The 17635-nt window shown below is 31.5% G+C and overlaps 1 protein-coding gene across 2 annotated transcripts in view; it reads left to right on the plus strand.

Moving 5' to 3' along the window:
• The window catches only part of Swt1 (Swt1 RNA endoribonuclease), a 275536-nt gene that overhangs the window by 67559 nt on the left and 190342 nt on the right, over positions 1-17635 (plus strand). For both annotated transcript variants that reach the window (XR_010880852.1, XM_067271167.1), the window contains exons 10-17: positions 3495-3644; positions 4702-4757; positions 4842-4939; positions 5913-5975; positions 9697-9785; positions 12673-12844; positions 17147-17230; positions 17325-17468. Coding sequence is in view for 1 of the 2 variants with exons in the window: in XM_067271167.1 (XP_067127268.1) it covers positions 3495-3644; positions 4702-4757; positions 4842-4939; positions 5913-5975; positions 9697-9785; positions 12673-12844; positions 17147-17230; positions 17325-17468 (856 nt within the window). In the remaining variant the exon portion in view is untranslated. The remainder of the gene's footprint in view (positions 1-3494; positions 3645-4701; positions 4758-4841; positions 4940-5912; positions 5976-9696; positions 9786-12672; positions 12845-17146; positions 17231-17324; positions 17469-17635) is intronic.

The raw sequence follows: 17635 nt of genomic DNA on the forward strand, positions 1-17635 counted from the left end.
CTCCACCAGATGTCAGTGTCAATGAGGATGAATTGAATACCTTGGTTGAACATTTGCCAACTCCATACCTTTTACTCTGTGATTTCAATAGTCACAATACAATGTGGGGCAGTCCTGACATTAATTGTCGAGGCAGAGCCATTCAGAGATTTATAGGCAATCACCATCTGTATTTATTTAATACTGGAAAAGTGACATACTTCCACGCCCCAACAAGAACATTCACTGCCATTGATTTGAATTATCATTAGCACCTCCAAACCTGTTTTCAGCATTTGCATGGGGGTTGGATCAAATCCACTTTCTAGTGACCACTTCCCAGTATTTATAAAATACAGTCAAACCTGTTTTTATGCGGTGGATAGGGATCGCATTAAAAAAAACGTATAAAAAAAATCGCACGAAACTTCACGAATGGCTGTAAAAAATAGTTTTCGCAACACAATTAAAAAAATATTTTTTTTTTATGCGGTCAACAGGGACCGCATAAAAAAAGTCTCACATAGAAAATAACTCAAAACCGTACGAAATAGAATTTATTGACAACAGATGTCAGCACTTGACTGCATCGTCTGGTCTATCGTCTGTTTTACATATTTTTGTCCAGGTGGTGTTTTGTTGACTTAAAAAGTAAATTATTTCATTTTTCGCATATTCATGCAATAATATTACTATAATAAGTGCATTTATGCTATAATAAGTTTATTTAGCTATAATAAGTCAACGTGAGACATGACGAATCGCACGAGACTAGTCGCCAACTATACCGCACAAATAAAAAATTGCACAAAAAAACCGCACAAATTAAAAATTTGCATTAAAAAAATTGCACAAATAAAAATCGCAGATAAAAAGAGCGCATAAAAACAGGTTTGACTGTACTGAGGCAGAGAAAGCTGTGGAACAGCCCATCCACTACGCTGGAAACTGGAAACAGTTGATTGGCTTGCATTCTCCTCCATGGCCAACAACTCTGAGGAAATGGTCAATATTGCTGATATCAATGGTGCAGTTGAAGCCATCACTTCCAGTATTATTCAGGCAGTGGAAGAAACAATGGGGAAAACATCGACCAGATATTTAAAACATCCGAAACCATAGTGGAACCAGAATTGCAAGGCAGCAAACAAACAACAAAAGGCTTTCTTTTGTTGTTTGTTTGCTGCCTTGCAATTTGGGGGATTTTCAGAAGCTACTCCACTGCTAGCAATTTGATTGCTTTTCAAAAAGCAAAGGCAAATGCCAGAAGAATAAGGAGGCAAAACAGGGTATTGCTGATTTGTTGGGTGAAACATTTTCCCCTTCATCCAGCAATATTATGTATACAAGGAATTTTCATGCTTATAAAGCCCAAAGTGAAAAAGAATATTTACCAACTTTTACTCCTTATCCAATGAGGAATATAATGTGTCATTCACCAGCATAGAACTACATACAGCGATCTCTTGCTTGGGGAATGCTACTGAAGGCCCAGATAAAATCCACTACAGCGTTATAAAAAAAATCTGTCAAACAATTCCCTTAGTAATCTTCTGAATCTGTTTAACAGAATATGGACAGAACATATTTTTTCTGACTCTTGGAGGCTATCAATTATTATTCCCATTCCTAAGCCAAGAAAAGACTGCAAGATTCCCTCTAATTATAGACCAAGCTCTCTGACGAGTTGTCTCTGTATATTCTTTGAGAGAATGTTAAACAGACATCTGATGTTTCTCTTAGAGGAAAAGGATTACTTTTCACCACATCAGAGTGGATTTCGTAGGAACAGAAATACCACGGACAATTTAGTAAATCTTGAAAGATCTATATGCAAAGCATTTGTTAGATGACAGCACTTATTCTCTGTTTATTTGATATAGAGAAGGATTACGATCATTGCAGGCGATATAGAATACTCCGTGATCTGCACCAATTCGGATTATGGCGTAATTTGCCAATTTTTATAAAAAAAACTTCCTACAGAATTGAAGATTTCAAGTTAAGATGGGCACAACTTTATCTTGGCTTTTCACACAAGGTGTTCCTCAAGGTTCTATTTTGAGTGTGACTTTGTTACTAATCAAAATTAACAGCATAGCTAACTGCCTTCCTCCCAGTGTGAAAAATTCTCTGTATGTGAATGACTTTCAGATCTCCTGCCAGTCTAGTAACATGAGTTTTATCGAGAGACAATGGCAAACCTCCCTAAATCACATATACGATTGGTCCAAGACCAATGGCTTTATGTTTAATGCAGAGAAGACCTCGTGCATCCACTTTTGCTGAAGGCATGGTCTGCACCTGGATCCTGAAATTTACCTAAATGGGGTTAAAATCTCAATGGTGAATGAGGCTAAGTTTTGGGTGTTTTGTTCGACCAGAAACTGACATTCTTGCCACACTTGCACTATTTTAAGAGTAGATGTTTTAAAATCTCTGAATCTTTTAAATGCTGCTCATCCTGGGGAGCAGACAAATGTTCTATGCTCAGGATTTATAGGGCCCTTGTTCACTCTAATGGGATTACAGATGCATTGTGTATGGCTCTGTGCCAGAATCTACTCTTTGGATGCTGGATCCAATCCACCATCAAACATTGCATTTGTTCGTCGGTGCGTTTCGAACTTCTCTTGCCCAAAGTTTGTACGTTGATGCTTACGAGCCTCCGCTATCCCACAGGAGGGAACAGTTGTCTCTCTTTTACTACCTTAAACAAAATCTCACCCTAAACCTTCAGTTGTTTGTACGATATCAGATACTCAGCTGGAAAGATTATTTGCAGCCTGCCCAAGTAGTGTCCTTACATTCAACCTAAGAATGGAGAATGTAAGCAGCATGATTGATCTGGACACAGGAAACATTTCACAGCCCAAGGTTGATAGTATATCACCTTGGTCAACTCCTGTGATAAATGTCGACCTTAGCTTAAAGCAGTTTCTAAGGAATCCACTCCATATTACCTCTGTAGACAGCACTTTGCAGAAATTCAACACTGTGACAGGAATTTAATTCCTATTTATACTGATGGATCTAAATCGGATGATTATGTTGGCTCAGCCTTGGTCTGCCAGGATGAAATCGTGGTGGAACAAATCGCACTGAATTCTTCCATCTTTACTGCAGAGCTGCAGGCTATTTACCTAGCCTTAATGTATGTAATCAGAAAAGATCATCATTGCTGCGTGATCTACACTGACTCAGTGCACTTCAGGCTTTGATCTCATCTAAACCTAGTTTATGAATTTTAATCTATAGTGATTAAAATTCATAAACTGATTTGCCATCTTTTTGCAAGTAATTTTTTTCTAAAATTTTGTTGACTCCCAGGTCATGTATGTATAAGATGAAATGAATAAGCTGATGCAGAATTTTTTTAAATGAAGTGTTTATATGATTTTTCATATATTAACATTTTGATATAGCTTACATTCATTTGTTTAATAAATTAATAAATAAGTTTTTAAATAAAAGTTAATTACTGTATAAAAATGAGTATATCATTGTTATTTTAGGTGGAAAAGACCATGTAATTCTCTTGACAGAAGATAAGAATTTAAGTAGTAAAGCTATTATCAATGGTATTAAAGCAAAGACAAGTACTGAACTTGCAAAGGATTTAAAATTTAGTATAGGTCAAAGTACAAATTCTAAAATGACTCAAAGTAAGTTTCATTTTAATTTCTTAAAATATTTTACAATAGTATGATATAAGCCTGTTGTTGTAATTAAGAAAAGACAGAAATAAATCCTAATTTTTGAAATAGTGGTTTCTCATTTTCTTATTAACAATAATTTTATTGTTAATGGAAGATTGTTGGTGGAGTTTTTAAATGTTATTTTGTGATCTAAATTTTAAATTTACTATTAATTTGATATATCTTTTTTTTTTTTTTTTGTAGTCTTTTATGGTAGAATATAAATTAAGGTGATTTTAATTGTAAATTTGCTTTATTGTTACTGAAAAATCTAACAATGCAGTACATAAGAACTTGTTTAAATTGTTGATACATTCTGACACACAAATTTCAGAAACAGTTTACAGAAAACATATGTGGGTGCCGGGAGGTGGACGGAGTCTCGTTCCTCCTTTTTTTCGGCTCGCAGGTCCGTTAGACCTGCCCACGTCAAGATGGCGGTTCGGATGAGTTACGCGTTTTTAGGCGAGTGGAGGAAGTGGATGGGTCCGACGATAGAGCGGCGGTGACGATACCCGAATAAAAGACATAGCCAACGGATAATAACAACAACAACAATTTATTTAGGCTAACGATACAATTACAGAAGAGGCGCGCGACGGTTGCTTCTTTTCGGATCCGCGGAGGGAGAGTTTACATAAATTCGGGTCATACCTCGTGATCCGGGTCGGTCCTCTCCGTCAACGTATTCCGTGGATTTCGGGCGGTTCCCCTCGATTTTGCACACACACACAGTCAAAGTGACAGAACGTAACCGGCCCCCTGTCTTCCCTCGTCGCCCTTTTATCCTCTCGGTCACGTTATTCAGTTTCGCCAACCCGCGTTTTTCGACTCTTGTTCCTCCTGATTCATATTTTCTCCGTGGGAACCAAGCAATAAAATAATTTTATTATTAATGGCTTGGTTCCGGCGGGTTCGAATTTTCACACATATATAAATAAATACTGTTCAGATGACTTAGAGAAAGTGTTTGTAGTTTGTTTTAAAATATTTTAAAATTATAAATTGAATAATTTTTTTTCAGATAAAATTCTACCAGATTTATCAGCTGAGAAACAAATTGAACAGAAAACAAAAAAGGTAAATAATAGTGTTTACATATGTACATATATATATTTTACTATTTGAAATTTGCATTATTTATATATAAACCTTTAATTACAGGAAATAGAAGATATTGTAAATGAGGTTCAGTCTGTTACAAAGCAAATTCTTGCAGCAGTTATTGAGTCAGAAATGAGAGAGATATTTGAAGACATGTGGTAATTATTTTATTTTACTGAGCTTTCTGTAAAATAAGTGAATATAAATAACAGAACAACAAGAAGCTTCTAATATTTTTTATAGTAGTATTACATAAAAAATTGATGTCTAATTGGCTTGTTTTATTCATTAATAAATGTTTTAAATTAAAAGGAAATAATTATTGAATGATGAAAGACATATAATTTGTAAATTTTTAATTATTTTTTAATGTACTGTAGCATGTTGTAATCATTTGATAAATCAATTTAAATTGAATTTTATTGTCACAATGGGCAGTAATAGAATTGTAATAGGATACAAAACTCAGGTTTGAAATTTTGAATCTGAGCAAAACAAATTTTCTTTGGCTTATAAAAGTAAATGAATATTGATTTAGGTCTAAAATAACTAAAACAATAGACTCTTTACAAGTCAAATATTATTTTTGTTTTTACTTACAGTAACTCCCATAGACTCAATGCATATTTTGTTTCTAGAAGTCACAGTAATTTTTAGATTATATTTCACTAACTGAAAATTTAAGATTTGGAGACTTCATTTCCTATTTAATTTTGTATGCTTTCTTTTGTGATTGTGGGGATATGGATTTTGATATCATGAAATTGAAAATTAGTGCTGTTTAGAATTTTTCCTTTTGATTGCATAACGTAAAATTCAAAATTTTAACGTAATTATTCTTAAATGTAAATTGACCAATCAAATCTTAGTGCTTTAAAATAATAACAATAAAATTTTAGATTTTGAAAAATTAAAAATATAAGAAATACGTCTGTAACTTTTCAACTTGAGTTGTTAGCCAATCAAATTTGTTTGTCTATATGTATCTTAATTCGAAAGTTGACATTTTCACTGCTGATAGTGACCAGTTAGTGTGTTGACCCTTACATTTTGAAGTAGATAGTATATATATATTATTTTTCATAATTTCTATGTTTTTCCAATGTTAAATATTTTTTAAATATAATTTAGGTCCCGGATTGTGATTGTAAAGCCACCTTGGTCATTATTGGGCACACTAAAATGCATTGAATGGTTAGTATGTTAATTGTACCCCATTGATAACTATTTGTTTTTTAATTTTCTCAACATATTAAAAATACATTCTGTCAAACAATTACCAGAAATTGTTAAATAAAATACAAAATGTTGGTTTTCATCATCCAAATTTATTTTGTCACCTCCAAAAATAGGTCCCATTTGATGCAAAACGCATCTGCCAACAAACAATCCAGTCATCAAAACATTATAAACACTTTCTGGTATGGCCTGCAGCTCTGTGTGAATTTTGTTTTATTTCTTCAATCAACTCAAAACATTTTCCACAAAGTGGTAATTTGAGTTTGGGGAAGAGGAAAAAGTTACATGATGCCATATCTGGGGAATAAGATGCTTGGTCAATGACATTCGTTGCATTTTTGGTTAAAAATTCATGTACGAGGTTTGATATGTGAGACGGTGCATTATCATAGTGCAGTATCCAAGAATTGTTCTTCCACAAATCTGGCACTTTTCCAGCAAACATTCTCTCTCAAATGCTTCATAACACCTAGGTAATATTGTTTGTTTACTGTTTATCTCTCAGGAAGAAATTCCGAATAGACAACATCACGGCCCACCAGTGGCCAAGCGGTTTCCATCCCTGAACACTGAGAGTTCAGTCGTGGGTTCACACAGTGCTTGCACGGACTGGCCATGTGGAGTTTTCCAGGTTTTCTCCATGTTTGTAATGCTAAAATAGGAGTCAGTTTCCTTAAAAAGTCCTTCCATAAATCATCCCCCCCTAGGCAGATCGCCCAAGTATTTCATTGCCATAACTTAATAAAACAAACAAGACAACACCACGACATTCAAAGAAACAGTTGACATGACTTTTGATTTTTGAGTGTCTTTGACTTGGTTTTTTTGGTTTCGACTCATTCTCAAAGCACCATTCCGAAGCTTGTTGGCTGGATTGCAAGTCAAACTCATAAACCCATGTCTTGTCATGTGTTTTGTGAATGTACAGTCCAAATTGGCTCTGGCTCGTTCAAGCATGTCTTCAGCAACCTTTTTCCGGTGCTCTTTTTTTGAAGAAAATTCAGCTTTCAGAACAAGTCATGCTGCGACGTGTCTCATGCTCAAAACGTCGACTAAATTGGTGTGAATGGGTTTGTGAGACATGTTTAGATTATGAGCCATCTCTCTCAAGTTTGAATGATGATTTTCCATTACCATTTCCTTCACTTTGTTGATGTTTTCATCAGTTGAAGATGTTGAAGGTCAACCAGAACAAGGTAAGTCTTCCACTACTTTTCGGCCACTTTTGAATGCTTTGTACCACTCATATGAATGTGTTTTGGATAAAGCTGACTCACTGTAGGCCTTCTGTAACATTTTCAATGACTCCACACAAGAAATTTCATTGGCAACACAAAATTTTAGATATTTTTGTCTATTTTAAAAATTGCAAAGCACACTTCATGTTCAATGACAAAACCAACAGTTGTAAATAAACTGGTTGACAGATGGCGCTACAAATTCACATGAACATTAAGTACACTAGTGCCAACTTATACCAAAAAATGTTTTCATACCTTTTACTCGGGCATTTAAAATGGACACTTCTCGGTATTTATTTGACAGAATGTATGATTTTTATTTTAGTAGAAATTATTTATGCAATATTTTTTTAATAATTAGAATAATAATTACTATTTATCTTTATAATAACTTTCTGCATTTGATTTAATTTTCATGCTGTCATAAATTAGAATTAAATATGCAAACATGTATTGAATGAGCATCAGCTAAGTAAATTAGCAATTCCACCTGCTGAAATTGTGCCATCTTACTCTTTTTGGAGATCCTAAAGTTTGTTTTGCTTTATATATATATAGAGCATGTTGCATGCAATTTATTCAAATTTACTAATATTGTGTAATAATGTGAAAGTTGTGATATTAAGGCAAGAATATTTTTATACCAACTCTCAATCCAGAAACTTTGTCAGTGAGATTAAAAAACAAATTGTGGAATTTCATTACTGATATTTGAGAAAGAAGCATGATTATCACTCAAAATAAACCAGTAACGATTTGCTCAACTTTCCCAGCAACATTTAAGATTTTGGTGGCACCATCTGTTATCATTTTATATTTTTAACAATTATAAAATGGCAAAAAGCTTAATTTTGAGGGTAAGGATGGATTTTATAAAAAATTGTAAATGCTAATAATGAGTAAAATCATTAAGTCTGATCCTACTGGAGAAACACGGCCCTCATTATCTCCCCACTACTCAATCTTTAACCACCAAAATTTAATAGCATTAATCCCCCTAATAAACAAACTTCACTGCAAAAATTTCAGAAATTTTTGACATAAAGAACAGGCGTTATTAAGTTTCAAAGAAGATGAACAAAATCATGGCCCCCAAACATACTAACATCTACACACAGAAATTACTCCTGAATTTTTTTTTGCATTTCTTGAAGTTTCAAGATGTCCTGAGTCCAAAAATGTAAAAATCTTGGAGGATCATGTTTTGTCCAATTGCCATACTTTACCCCTGCTATATACACTGAAGAGCAATTGAATTAGGGATACCTGTCTAGTAGTCTGTAGCACCACCTTTTGCCTTGATGACAGCTGCAATCTGTCTTGGCATGGACTCCACAAGACGCTGGAAGCGATGGGAAGCCAACTTACAGCAATAAGTGTTTTCATATATTTTAACCTTTCTTAAAGTTAAGCTTTTCTTGGTCTAAATAATACTGAACAAAATCTCTATTCTGTTACATTGAAATGATGTCAATTGTTAGGTATATAAAAGATATTTTAATAAATTTGGTTTTTTGGTCATGTGTTACTGACATTTCCTTTTGTGTGAAACGGTATATGCCTTTTATTTCTCATCTTTATTTCTGTTTCCATATGGAAATAAAAGACATGGAGCATTGTGTCACACAAAAAGATATGACTAATGATACAACAAAAATAAAACCAGATATATGTACTGTTGACGTAAGTGTAATTGTTAGGATTAAATGTTTAGAATATGATTGTAAGTTATGTTTATTTTATTTTTCTGTGTTTCAATTTCTGACTTGAGAAAAAATTAATCTTATTAATTGGAAAGTCATTTTTCATTTACTTGTTTAATGTAAAAAAATAAATTTAATCAATAATAGAATTGTAGCAAATTTACAGGTCAGAAGCAGAGTATGCTTTTCTTGGATAAATACTATGCTATTCTTATGTGTCAGCTTAGGAAATTATTTCAAGTTAATATGCTTTTATTGCTATTGTTAATTGTCAAATGAAATATACATGTTTAATGCTATTATAGACTTTTTCATAGTGCTGTAAAAATGCACTATAGAAATAAAAATCAAAGAAACATAAAAATAATAAGGTGTTAAAATTTTTATATAATTATCCAGATAGTAGACATATATATTAGTGATCATCAAATAAATAAGTAATCAATAAATTTGATAGAATTTGTATATTTGATCTGTTATGGTAGAATGAAATTTTATTTTGACTATTCCTGTATAAACAAATGCAAATAAAAATATTTATATCTTTAATTATTAAATTGAATAATCCAAGATGACAAATACTTTAGGTACAAATATGTTTGACTGAGTCATTAACACTTCAGGATGGCTAAACTTCTATTTATTACTAAATTGAAATTATTCTAAATATTTGAATCAATTATTTAAGTTTTGTTATCTGCTCATTGTGTTAATAAATTTTATTCATTTTAGTCATTGGATTGCAGTATTTGGATTTCTGTTTCCTCAAGAGATGAAAAATGCAGCAGCAGAACTTTCATCTGTATTAAAGAAAGGTTTTTGTAAGTTGTATTCTCCATTTAAAAACTTTATTCCAAGACATTTTTAATACATATTAAAATAACTGTTATATACTTTTTTCATTTTTTACATACTGGTCAAAAATAGACACTAATAAATTGATGTCATTATTCTAAATGTGTTCATCTGATATGCAAATGACAAAGTTTTTTTAAATTTTATTTCCTTAATTTATGTGTATTAAAAAACTGCTTTTAAATTTATAATTTTTTTCACTATGAAATTTATATTTAATAATATGACTTGATAACTACTTGTATGTGATTATGATTTAGTGTAGAAAAATAATGATGAACAAACGATTAGAGTAAGTAATGAAGTAACAATTTATATATTTTTTAAGTTAGTTACTTTATGACAGAAACTATCTTTATTACTAAATAAACTAATAATATAATGAAAGATCATTGATAAAGAACTAAAAATTGCATAGCTTATTCTTATCTTAATTCAATAATTTTAAATAAAAATGCAGACATCTTTTACTTTTCATTTTTAAATATATATTATTTTCAAAGCACATAGAAAATGTTACAAGTATTACAATTATATATAATTGTTCAATATTGCAAACATGAAAAATACTACCAATTAACCATCATTAGTTTTCTAATTTATTAACATTATACATTTATTAATATTTTGCTTTTAAATTTAAGAATATCTTTGTACTGTATGTATAACAGACAGTAATTTTTTTTCAATTAAATTTCTGGGGAAGCATCTTACAAAAAAAATTCTATCTCATCAGTTTTAGTTCAGGTGAAACATTTGAATGTTAAAAATACTCTGTCAGTGCCTATAATTAATGAAATGTTATACCATTAAGAATTAACAATTATTTCAGTCATACAGGAAATATTTTATACCTGAAAATATTATATAAATATATATAATTAAAAGGACTGCATGAGAGATCAGTGTGATGATGATAATCATTAAACTGATCTCTCATGGCAACAATGCAGCAGCAGCATTACTGCCACAGCCACAGTTTTTTGTGCCAGTTACAGTGCAAATTTATTGATCTTGTTTACCTTACCATTATAATTAACCTTTTATTAACATCAATTGCATCTTCAGTTGAGTATGTACTGTACATAAGAAATATATATATATATATACTAGTTTATGTCATTACATGGAAAAAATTCTGTTTTTAACCAATTACTGGAGTTGAGGAAGGTATAAATAAACTGGACAAAAACAAAGCAAGGTATATGGCAGTTTCAAATGGAAAGCATGATTATATACAATTACTGGATATCAGTTACAACCATGGGTATCATAAGTACCTCATATTTAAATTAACATTGTTACATCATACCACTTGACATGCAAACTCTGGTAAAAGTATTCTAACAGAAGTGGGGAAATTGGTCATGCCCCATATGGTTTAGAAGATTGCTGAATGTATCGTCTTCACTGTGGGATTAATCTATAATGATACGCAGGTGATGATGATTATTAAGCATTGACAGCAGAAACCGAACTGTTTGCATGTGACAGGCAGGTTTATGGCAGATTGATTAGTTGCTGCTTTAAGAGTTTTAAAAAGGGTGTAAGTCTGCTACATACAGACATTTTACCACATGGAAAAGTTGCAGATTTTAGAAGTTAACAGCCATGAGACAGATCATTATTTGACATTGACCAGGAGAGGGCCAGATGTTCAGGTCTCTGATTCAAATGAAACTTAGTGAACATGTAGCTCTAAACACAAACAGCTCCTTGTCCAAATAATAGGACCCACTTCTCAACTGTTTTGGAAAAATGGGACTCTGAAAATTGAATGTTTAGCTTTTAACTCTTTGGAAGTTTCTCTTGTCCTTGTAATGCTGTTAGTCATAAGGTGCTAGGCACTAGACTTACACAATGTAGGTTCAAAACTTTGTAAATTTTAAACCTACTGAATCAGAGACCCAAACATCTGTCCCTCTCGTAAGTGCTTGGAGAAGGCCTACTATCAACACCCAACTCTGGGAATGAATCTTCTTGAGTGTCACAATATGTACTCAAATGTTACAAAACCACTTCATGAGTATAGATTGAGGGCAAGGAGGCCACTGAGATGGATAGCATTGGCATTAGCTCATTGTTTTCAAAGATATGCCTAGGCCCAACAGTGCATGTCATAGAATACAGAATGACACAGTACTTTTCACAGACACATTTAATTTTGCTCTTTAGTCTGATAACTCACCTAAGATGTGTGGAAAGGATCAGAAACACAGAATGAATCACACTATGTGTAGTCTACCAGCAGAAGTCAGTTATTGTCTAGGCAGGAGTTTTAATGGTCATACATCTGTATACACTTGTGAAATTTATAATTATTTTTGTAAATACACTTTTTGTCCTTTGTGTTATGTACCTCACTGGTTTTTTAATTCTTGTTACTTGAATCAGACACAGTATACACATCAATCATTTCATGCATTATCTCTTTTTGTGACCAGTGTGTAAAGGATATGCATTATTCATACATAAAGTCCTAATTTAGTTTTCACAAATATATTTCTGATGTCAGTAACTTTTAAGCTAATTTGATGAAATTTTTATATTGCAAAATATGTAACTTTCAGTTATAAGAGGCACAGATAAATAATTTTTTCAGCTAGATTATTTTTAAGTGTTAGAATGTAATTTATTAAATGATTAGCATTTGAAAATTTATTACTCATTATTATATATTAGAATATACAGGATATGAAATTTAAAAATTTATATTAAATAGACTAAACCAGTTCTATTTATACAATTTATCAATGTAACAAATGAAACTTTTTAAGATATTTAAATTAACTAAAATTATAAATATGTGGATTTGTAAAGCTGTATATATTAATTTTAAATAATTTATGTTAGGTAATATTGAAGATGAAAAAGAAATTGATTCAGTTTTTGAATTGTGTTCAACCATATGTGTGAATGTTCATTTAAAGTTTACTAATCCAGAAGCTCAGATTGCTATAAATAAACTAAAAGAGCTGAAAAATAAATGGCTTTCCCTTTCTCAAAAGAAATCATCAAGCAATAGGTAATAATTTGCTTCTCAGTTCATTAATTTTATCCATTAAGCATATTTTAAATTGATTTATTTGTGTGTAAAAAAAAATAATAGACTTATCTGTAGAAATTATTGAAGCTGACAAAATATACACTAAACTATATTATTCTAGTACGGAAAATGTTCACAGTATGGTTGGTTTGATTAATAATCAATATATATTCGAAATGTGCAACATTAATATCATTTGATTATGCATTGCATGACTGGATCTTTTCTGTGAAAGGATCCAGTCAAGTATTATATAATCAAGTGTAAGTTCGCCGACCTTTAGGGGGGAATCGTTAATCCCGCGACAGGATGGTCTAGGGTCGTTCGTGTGTGGGTGTGAGGGAGGATGACACAGACAATAAGTGTCTCACAAAGAAACCCGTTTATTTAAATATAAAACAACTCACACTATGCACAGATCGTTACAAAGGTGAACGTTCGAACGTTTTTGTGCCGATGTGTGTCCTATCGTCGCTCGATAGAAGGCCCCGGGGCAGCGGCAGGTGCAGCGACTCGTCGGTTGGCGTCGGCGGACCTTTCAATGGACACCTTGGAACACCTCTTGTCTCCCTTGAAACCTCTCGGAAAAATCTCTTGTCCTTCCAATTCGGCGATTACTTCAATCTCTCTTTTTCGTATTGTTCATGTTGATTGGCTCCACGTCCTTCCTTTCTCTCTTCTCGATTGGTCCCTCGCTTGTTTCCAAGCGAAAAACGATCCCTGTTCGAGTCACGAGAAAGAACCGCCTATACAAATCTACTTGACACCCTCCGTTTACTCAGGTTGGAAAGAATTGATGGAACTTTGAAATTTGCGCTCATATTTTCCCCATTGTTGTCTAATCTGAGAGATTTTTGAAATTTAATGCTTCGATATGAAGTTCCTTTTTATTGAAAACTTTTCCCTTTTTCGAATATTAATTGATCTAAATTTCGTATACGAGCGACTTGTCAAAGGTCCATCTATACTGGAGGACATTTGTCTACAACCATTACTCATTACAATTATTGCGTTTTATTTTACATTAGGCCTTTTTGTCTTTCGACATCTTTCTCCTTTTTTTTCATGCGTCGCGGTTTCAAATGACTAACGCGTCAAATACGATCTTTGATCGGCTTTTGTCCCTTTTAACAATGGACGATTTTCAACATCCGTTTTAACAATCTTCTAATATAAATAATTAATGTTAACCCGTTTTTGGGACTTCACACAAGTAAAAGGATTTTTTCTGTCACACCAGCAAAATTTCGTCTCCCAAGTCAAAAAATTTATTTTCTCATTTTTTTTTATTATTATTATTTTGCAATATATACTTCAAATATATATAAATTGATATTATTCTTTATATCAAAGTTCTCGATTATCGACGTTTTGCAGCTTTTAACAACTTTTCCGAATTATTAATATAAGATAATGAACTTTTAAAATTTACTAATTGCTGGAATTTTTTACCAGATTTATGGGTTTTATAATGAATATTTAACTTTGTCATTCATCGTCATAAAATTATATTCTTTTTGTATGAACATTTTTGGTTTTTCTTTCTTTAATACTTTTTATGTTGAATAACATTTTTAGAATATCAATAATAGAAGAGATGAAAAAGTAATGAAAATATTAGCTAAGTATCTTAATTATAATAGACCCATGTATGAAAAAATAGAAGTTTGTATAAGTAATTTGATTATCATTAATCAAAAGTAGTAAAAAAAATTACAATTATTATTTAGTAAAATTTTAAAACTATATATAAAAATGAATAATGTATTTGGCAATAGATACAATAAGTATATGAAAGGAAATCAAATATGTTGAATACGTTTTGGATCAAAACAATTTGACAATAATAAAGGTTAGTAAAACTAAGCAAGTGATAGTATGCACAAAGAAATGGGAAAATTATAAAAAGAAGTTGGAAATTATTACTAATGACTGTTACAAAAAGAAGTCATATCAGTAAGTAATATAGCTCAGGACATGAAAAAAACTGTTGAAGAAAGCAAAAAAGAGATTATTGTAACATCGTCACAATGCCGAGCTGCAACTTTTAATCATTTTTTTAAAATTAATTTAATTTAAAATATATGCTTTCCATCTCAAATTAGTAATGCCCTTATACATCATACTTTTCCTTTAACAATAGAGTCATGCTGGTCATCTATCTAATACCATTTCAGGAGAAAATTTTTGAACTGAAATAATGAGACGTCCGGTTTTCGTCGGAAGTTAATCGGGGTCTCCTGCCCCTAAGGTTTCCATATCTGGTCTTGTCTTTCGTCTAATTCTGTTCTCAAGGTTAAGGAAAAACAGATGGACAAATGACAGCAGGAATTTATAGGTCTACAATTTTTTTCAAATTGCAGCCCAAAAAAATTTCATACAAAAGAAATTTTATGAGGATGAATGGATTTAGAATCCCAATTTAAATATTTGTTATAAAATCTATCAATAAAATATGTAATTACCAACAACCAGCATGTTGTTAGAAGTTCAATATTATATAAGTTGGAAAAGTTGCTAAAACAAAAGCAGCAGAATATTGATAATTAACAATTCAGTATACAAAGTACTGATGACTTAATACATTGAATATGTTAATCTCTGCTGATAGTCTGTTAGTGTTGAAACTCTGAAAAACTCGTTTTCCAGGCCGGTTAGTATCTGCAGGAATTTTTCAGATATTAACTTGTAAATCTGTATAAAGCATAAACATTTCTGTCCCTCATTATTGACTCGATTGAACTCGTCCATAATGATTACACAAAAAGTATCTATGCTCTTACTGTGTAGGGCAAAAAGGTTATTAAAACTTGTAATTCTTGAAATTAATAGATACTGAAGCAGGGTATTAAAAATAAATTAGATTAATATATAAAATAAATTTTTGTTTATTGAATATAGCTTTTTAAATTGTTAAAAAGCTAGGTTATTTTTACAGGTCCTTCAAAAAACCAGACCTTTGTCTTGTGTGTTCACTTTATTTTTTCATTTGAATGTATCTCAAAGGTCCTTTTGTTATTGTATTTCTTGAAATTTAAATAATTTTGATATTTTTTTTTTCTTAATTTTTATTTTTATTTTTTTTTTGCAGGTTAGATATCAACTGTCCTTTGAGACTTTTCTATTTACATGTAAAAAAAATAAATAAATTTTATAATTAAATATAACTGTTGATCATATGCGACAAACGACGATAAACCTTTCTTTATTATACTCCCTTTGCTCTGTCAATTTCGAGAGTAGCAAGTAGTGAATTCTTTTGAAAAAGAAAATTCATTACTTTGAATTCTTGTGAGTAACAAGCACAAAGTAATGGATAGATAATACAGTAGAGCGTCGTTTATCCGAAAGCCAATCGACCGAAATGTCTGTCAACCGAAAGCTTTCCAGTCTGACTGTGTCGTGCCGAATCGAACATTTTTGATACTAGATTAACTTCTAAAGGCCCGGCCAACCCGCAGGCCGCACGTGGTTCGTCACGTTAAATCGTGTGGCTCGCTAAGCGATATTATATATCTATTAAAACATTTGTTTCCCGTTATGTGTATACCAAAACAATTAAATAATGAAAATTTGCACGTGTCATCGTTATAATGCGCAAGTACGAGCACGAATTCTTGGTATAACAATAAAATCTTATTCATTTTGTATTTGTTTTACTTTTTTAAAAGCATGTTTGCCTGAATTGTGGCCCACCGTAATGTTACACGTGATCAAAGTGGCCCGCCAAACAATTTGGGTTGGCCAGGCCTGTTCTAAAGTATAATTTTTTTGATTTTATATTTTTCAATATATTTATTTTGTTTGTACAAAATAAAGAAATAATTTTTAACGATATAATAGCCTCGATTATTATTATTAAAAATTTTTGTTAGGCTTAAAATCGACGAAAATTCAACGCGAAGCTACACGCAACGGACAAAAATTTCAACACGGGATAGGTTAATATATTTTTCCATACATAATCTGTTATCCGAACAACCCCAGTCCGCAATCCATTCGGATAAACGACGCTCTATTGTATTTTTGTATTCCTATGCCTGTTTAATTTAGCCGCTATTCTGATTTGTTTGAAAAATACTTGGACATTAAAAGTTTAATTTCACTGTAGCATACTTATAGTTCCTATATTTATCTGATAATGATTAACTATCAAAAAATTAAGTATCATTATTTTTAAATTGCTTTTCATGTTTTACAAGCAATTTAGTTTATAAAATACTGTGTGAATTTTATAGAAAATGCTTAAGTTACAAAATAATGATTTTCATTTCATTTCAGTCCAAAGTTTCATACTGTCGCTGAAGATCATAGTGCAGTTATTGCAACATTTGATTATGTCTGGGACTGTATTAATTACACATGGTAAGCTTTTAAAATACTTTATGTTAATATTAACGGAAAACAAAATTCAGTTATTCCAAAAAATTAATTAATTAATATATATTTAATTTTTTAGTGGACTTTTTGCCGACGTATTACACTATCCAAATCACGGAATCGTTTACGCCAAGCCACAAATATTACCGTCCGAAACGTTCGTCGTCGGCCTTCTTCCAAAAGTGAACGAGAAAATAGGCGTTTTGTCCGAGAAAATGAGAATGTAAGTTTTCCATTTTAAAAATAAAATGATTTTGAATTCAATAAATTTTTAATCATTAATCTTAACAAAATATATTCTTTTTGATCACGTTCTATAATTTAAATAATTAAACATTAGCTTAAAAAATAACTTCAAAATAATCAAGGAATTTAGATATGTGATTAGCA

This window comes from Centruroides vittatus, unplaced genomic scaffold, assembly GCF_030686945.1.
Source record: "Centruroides vittatus isolate TY-2023 unplaced genomic scaffold, ASM3068694v2 contig_392, whole genome shotgun sequence".
NCBI lineage: Eukaryota > Metazoa > Arthropoda > Arachnida > Scorpiones > Buthidae > Centruroides > Centruroides vittatus.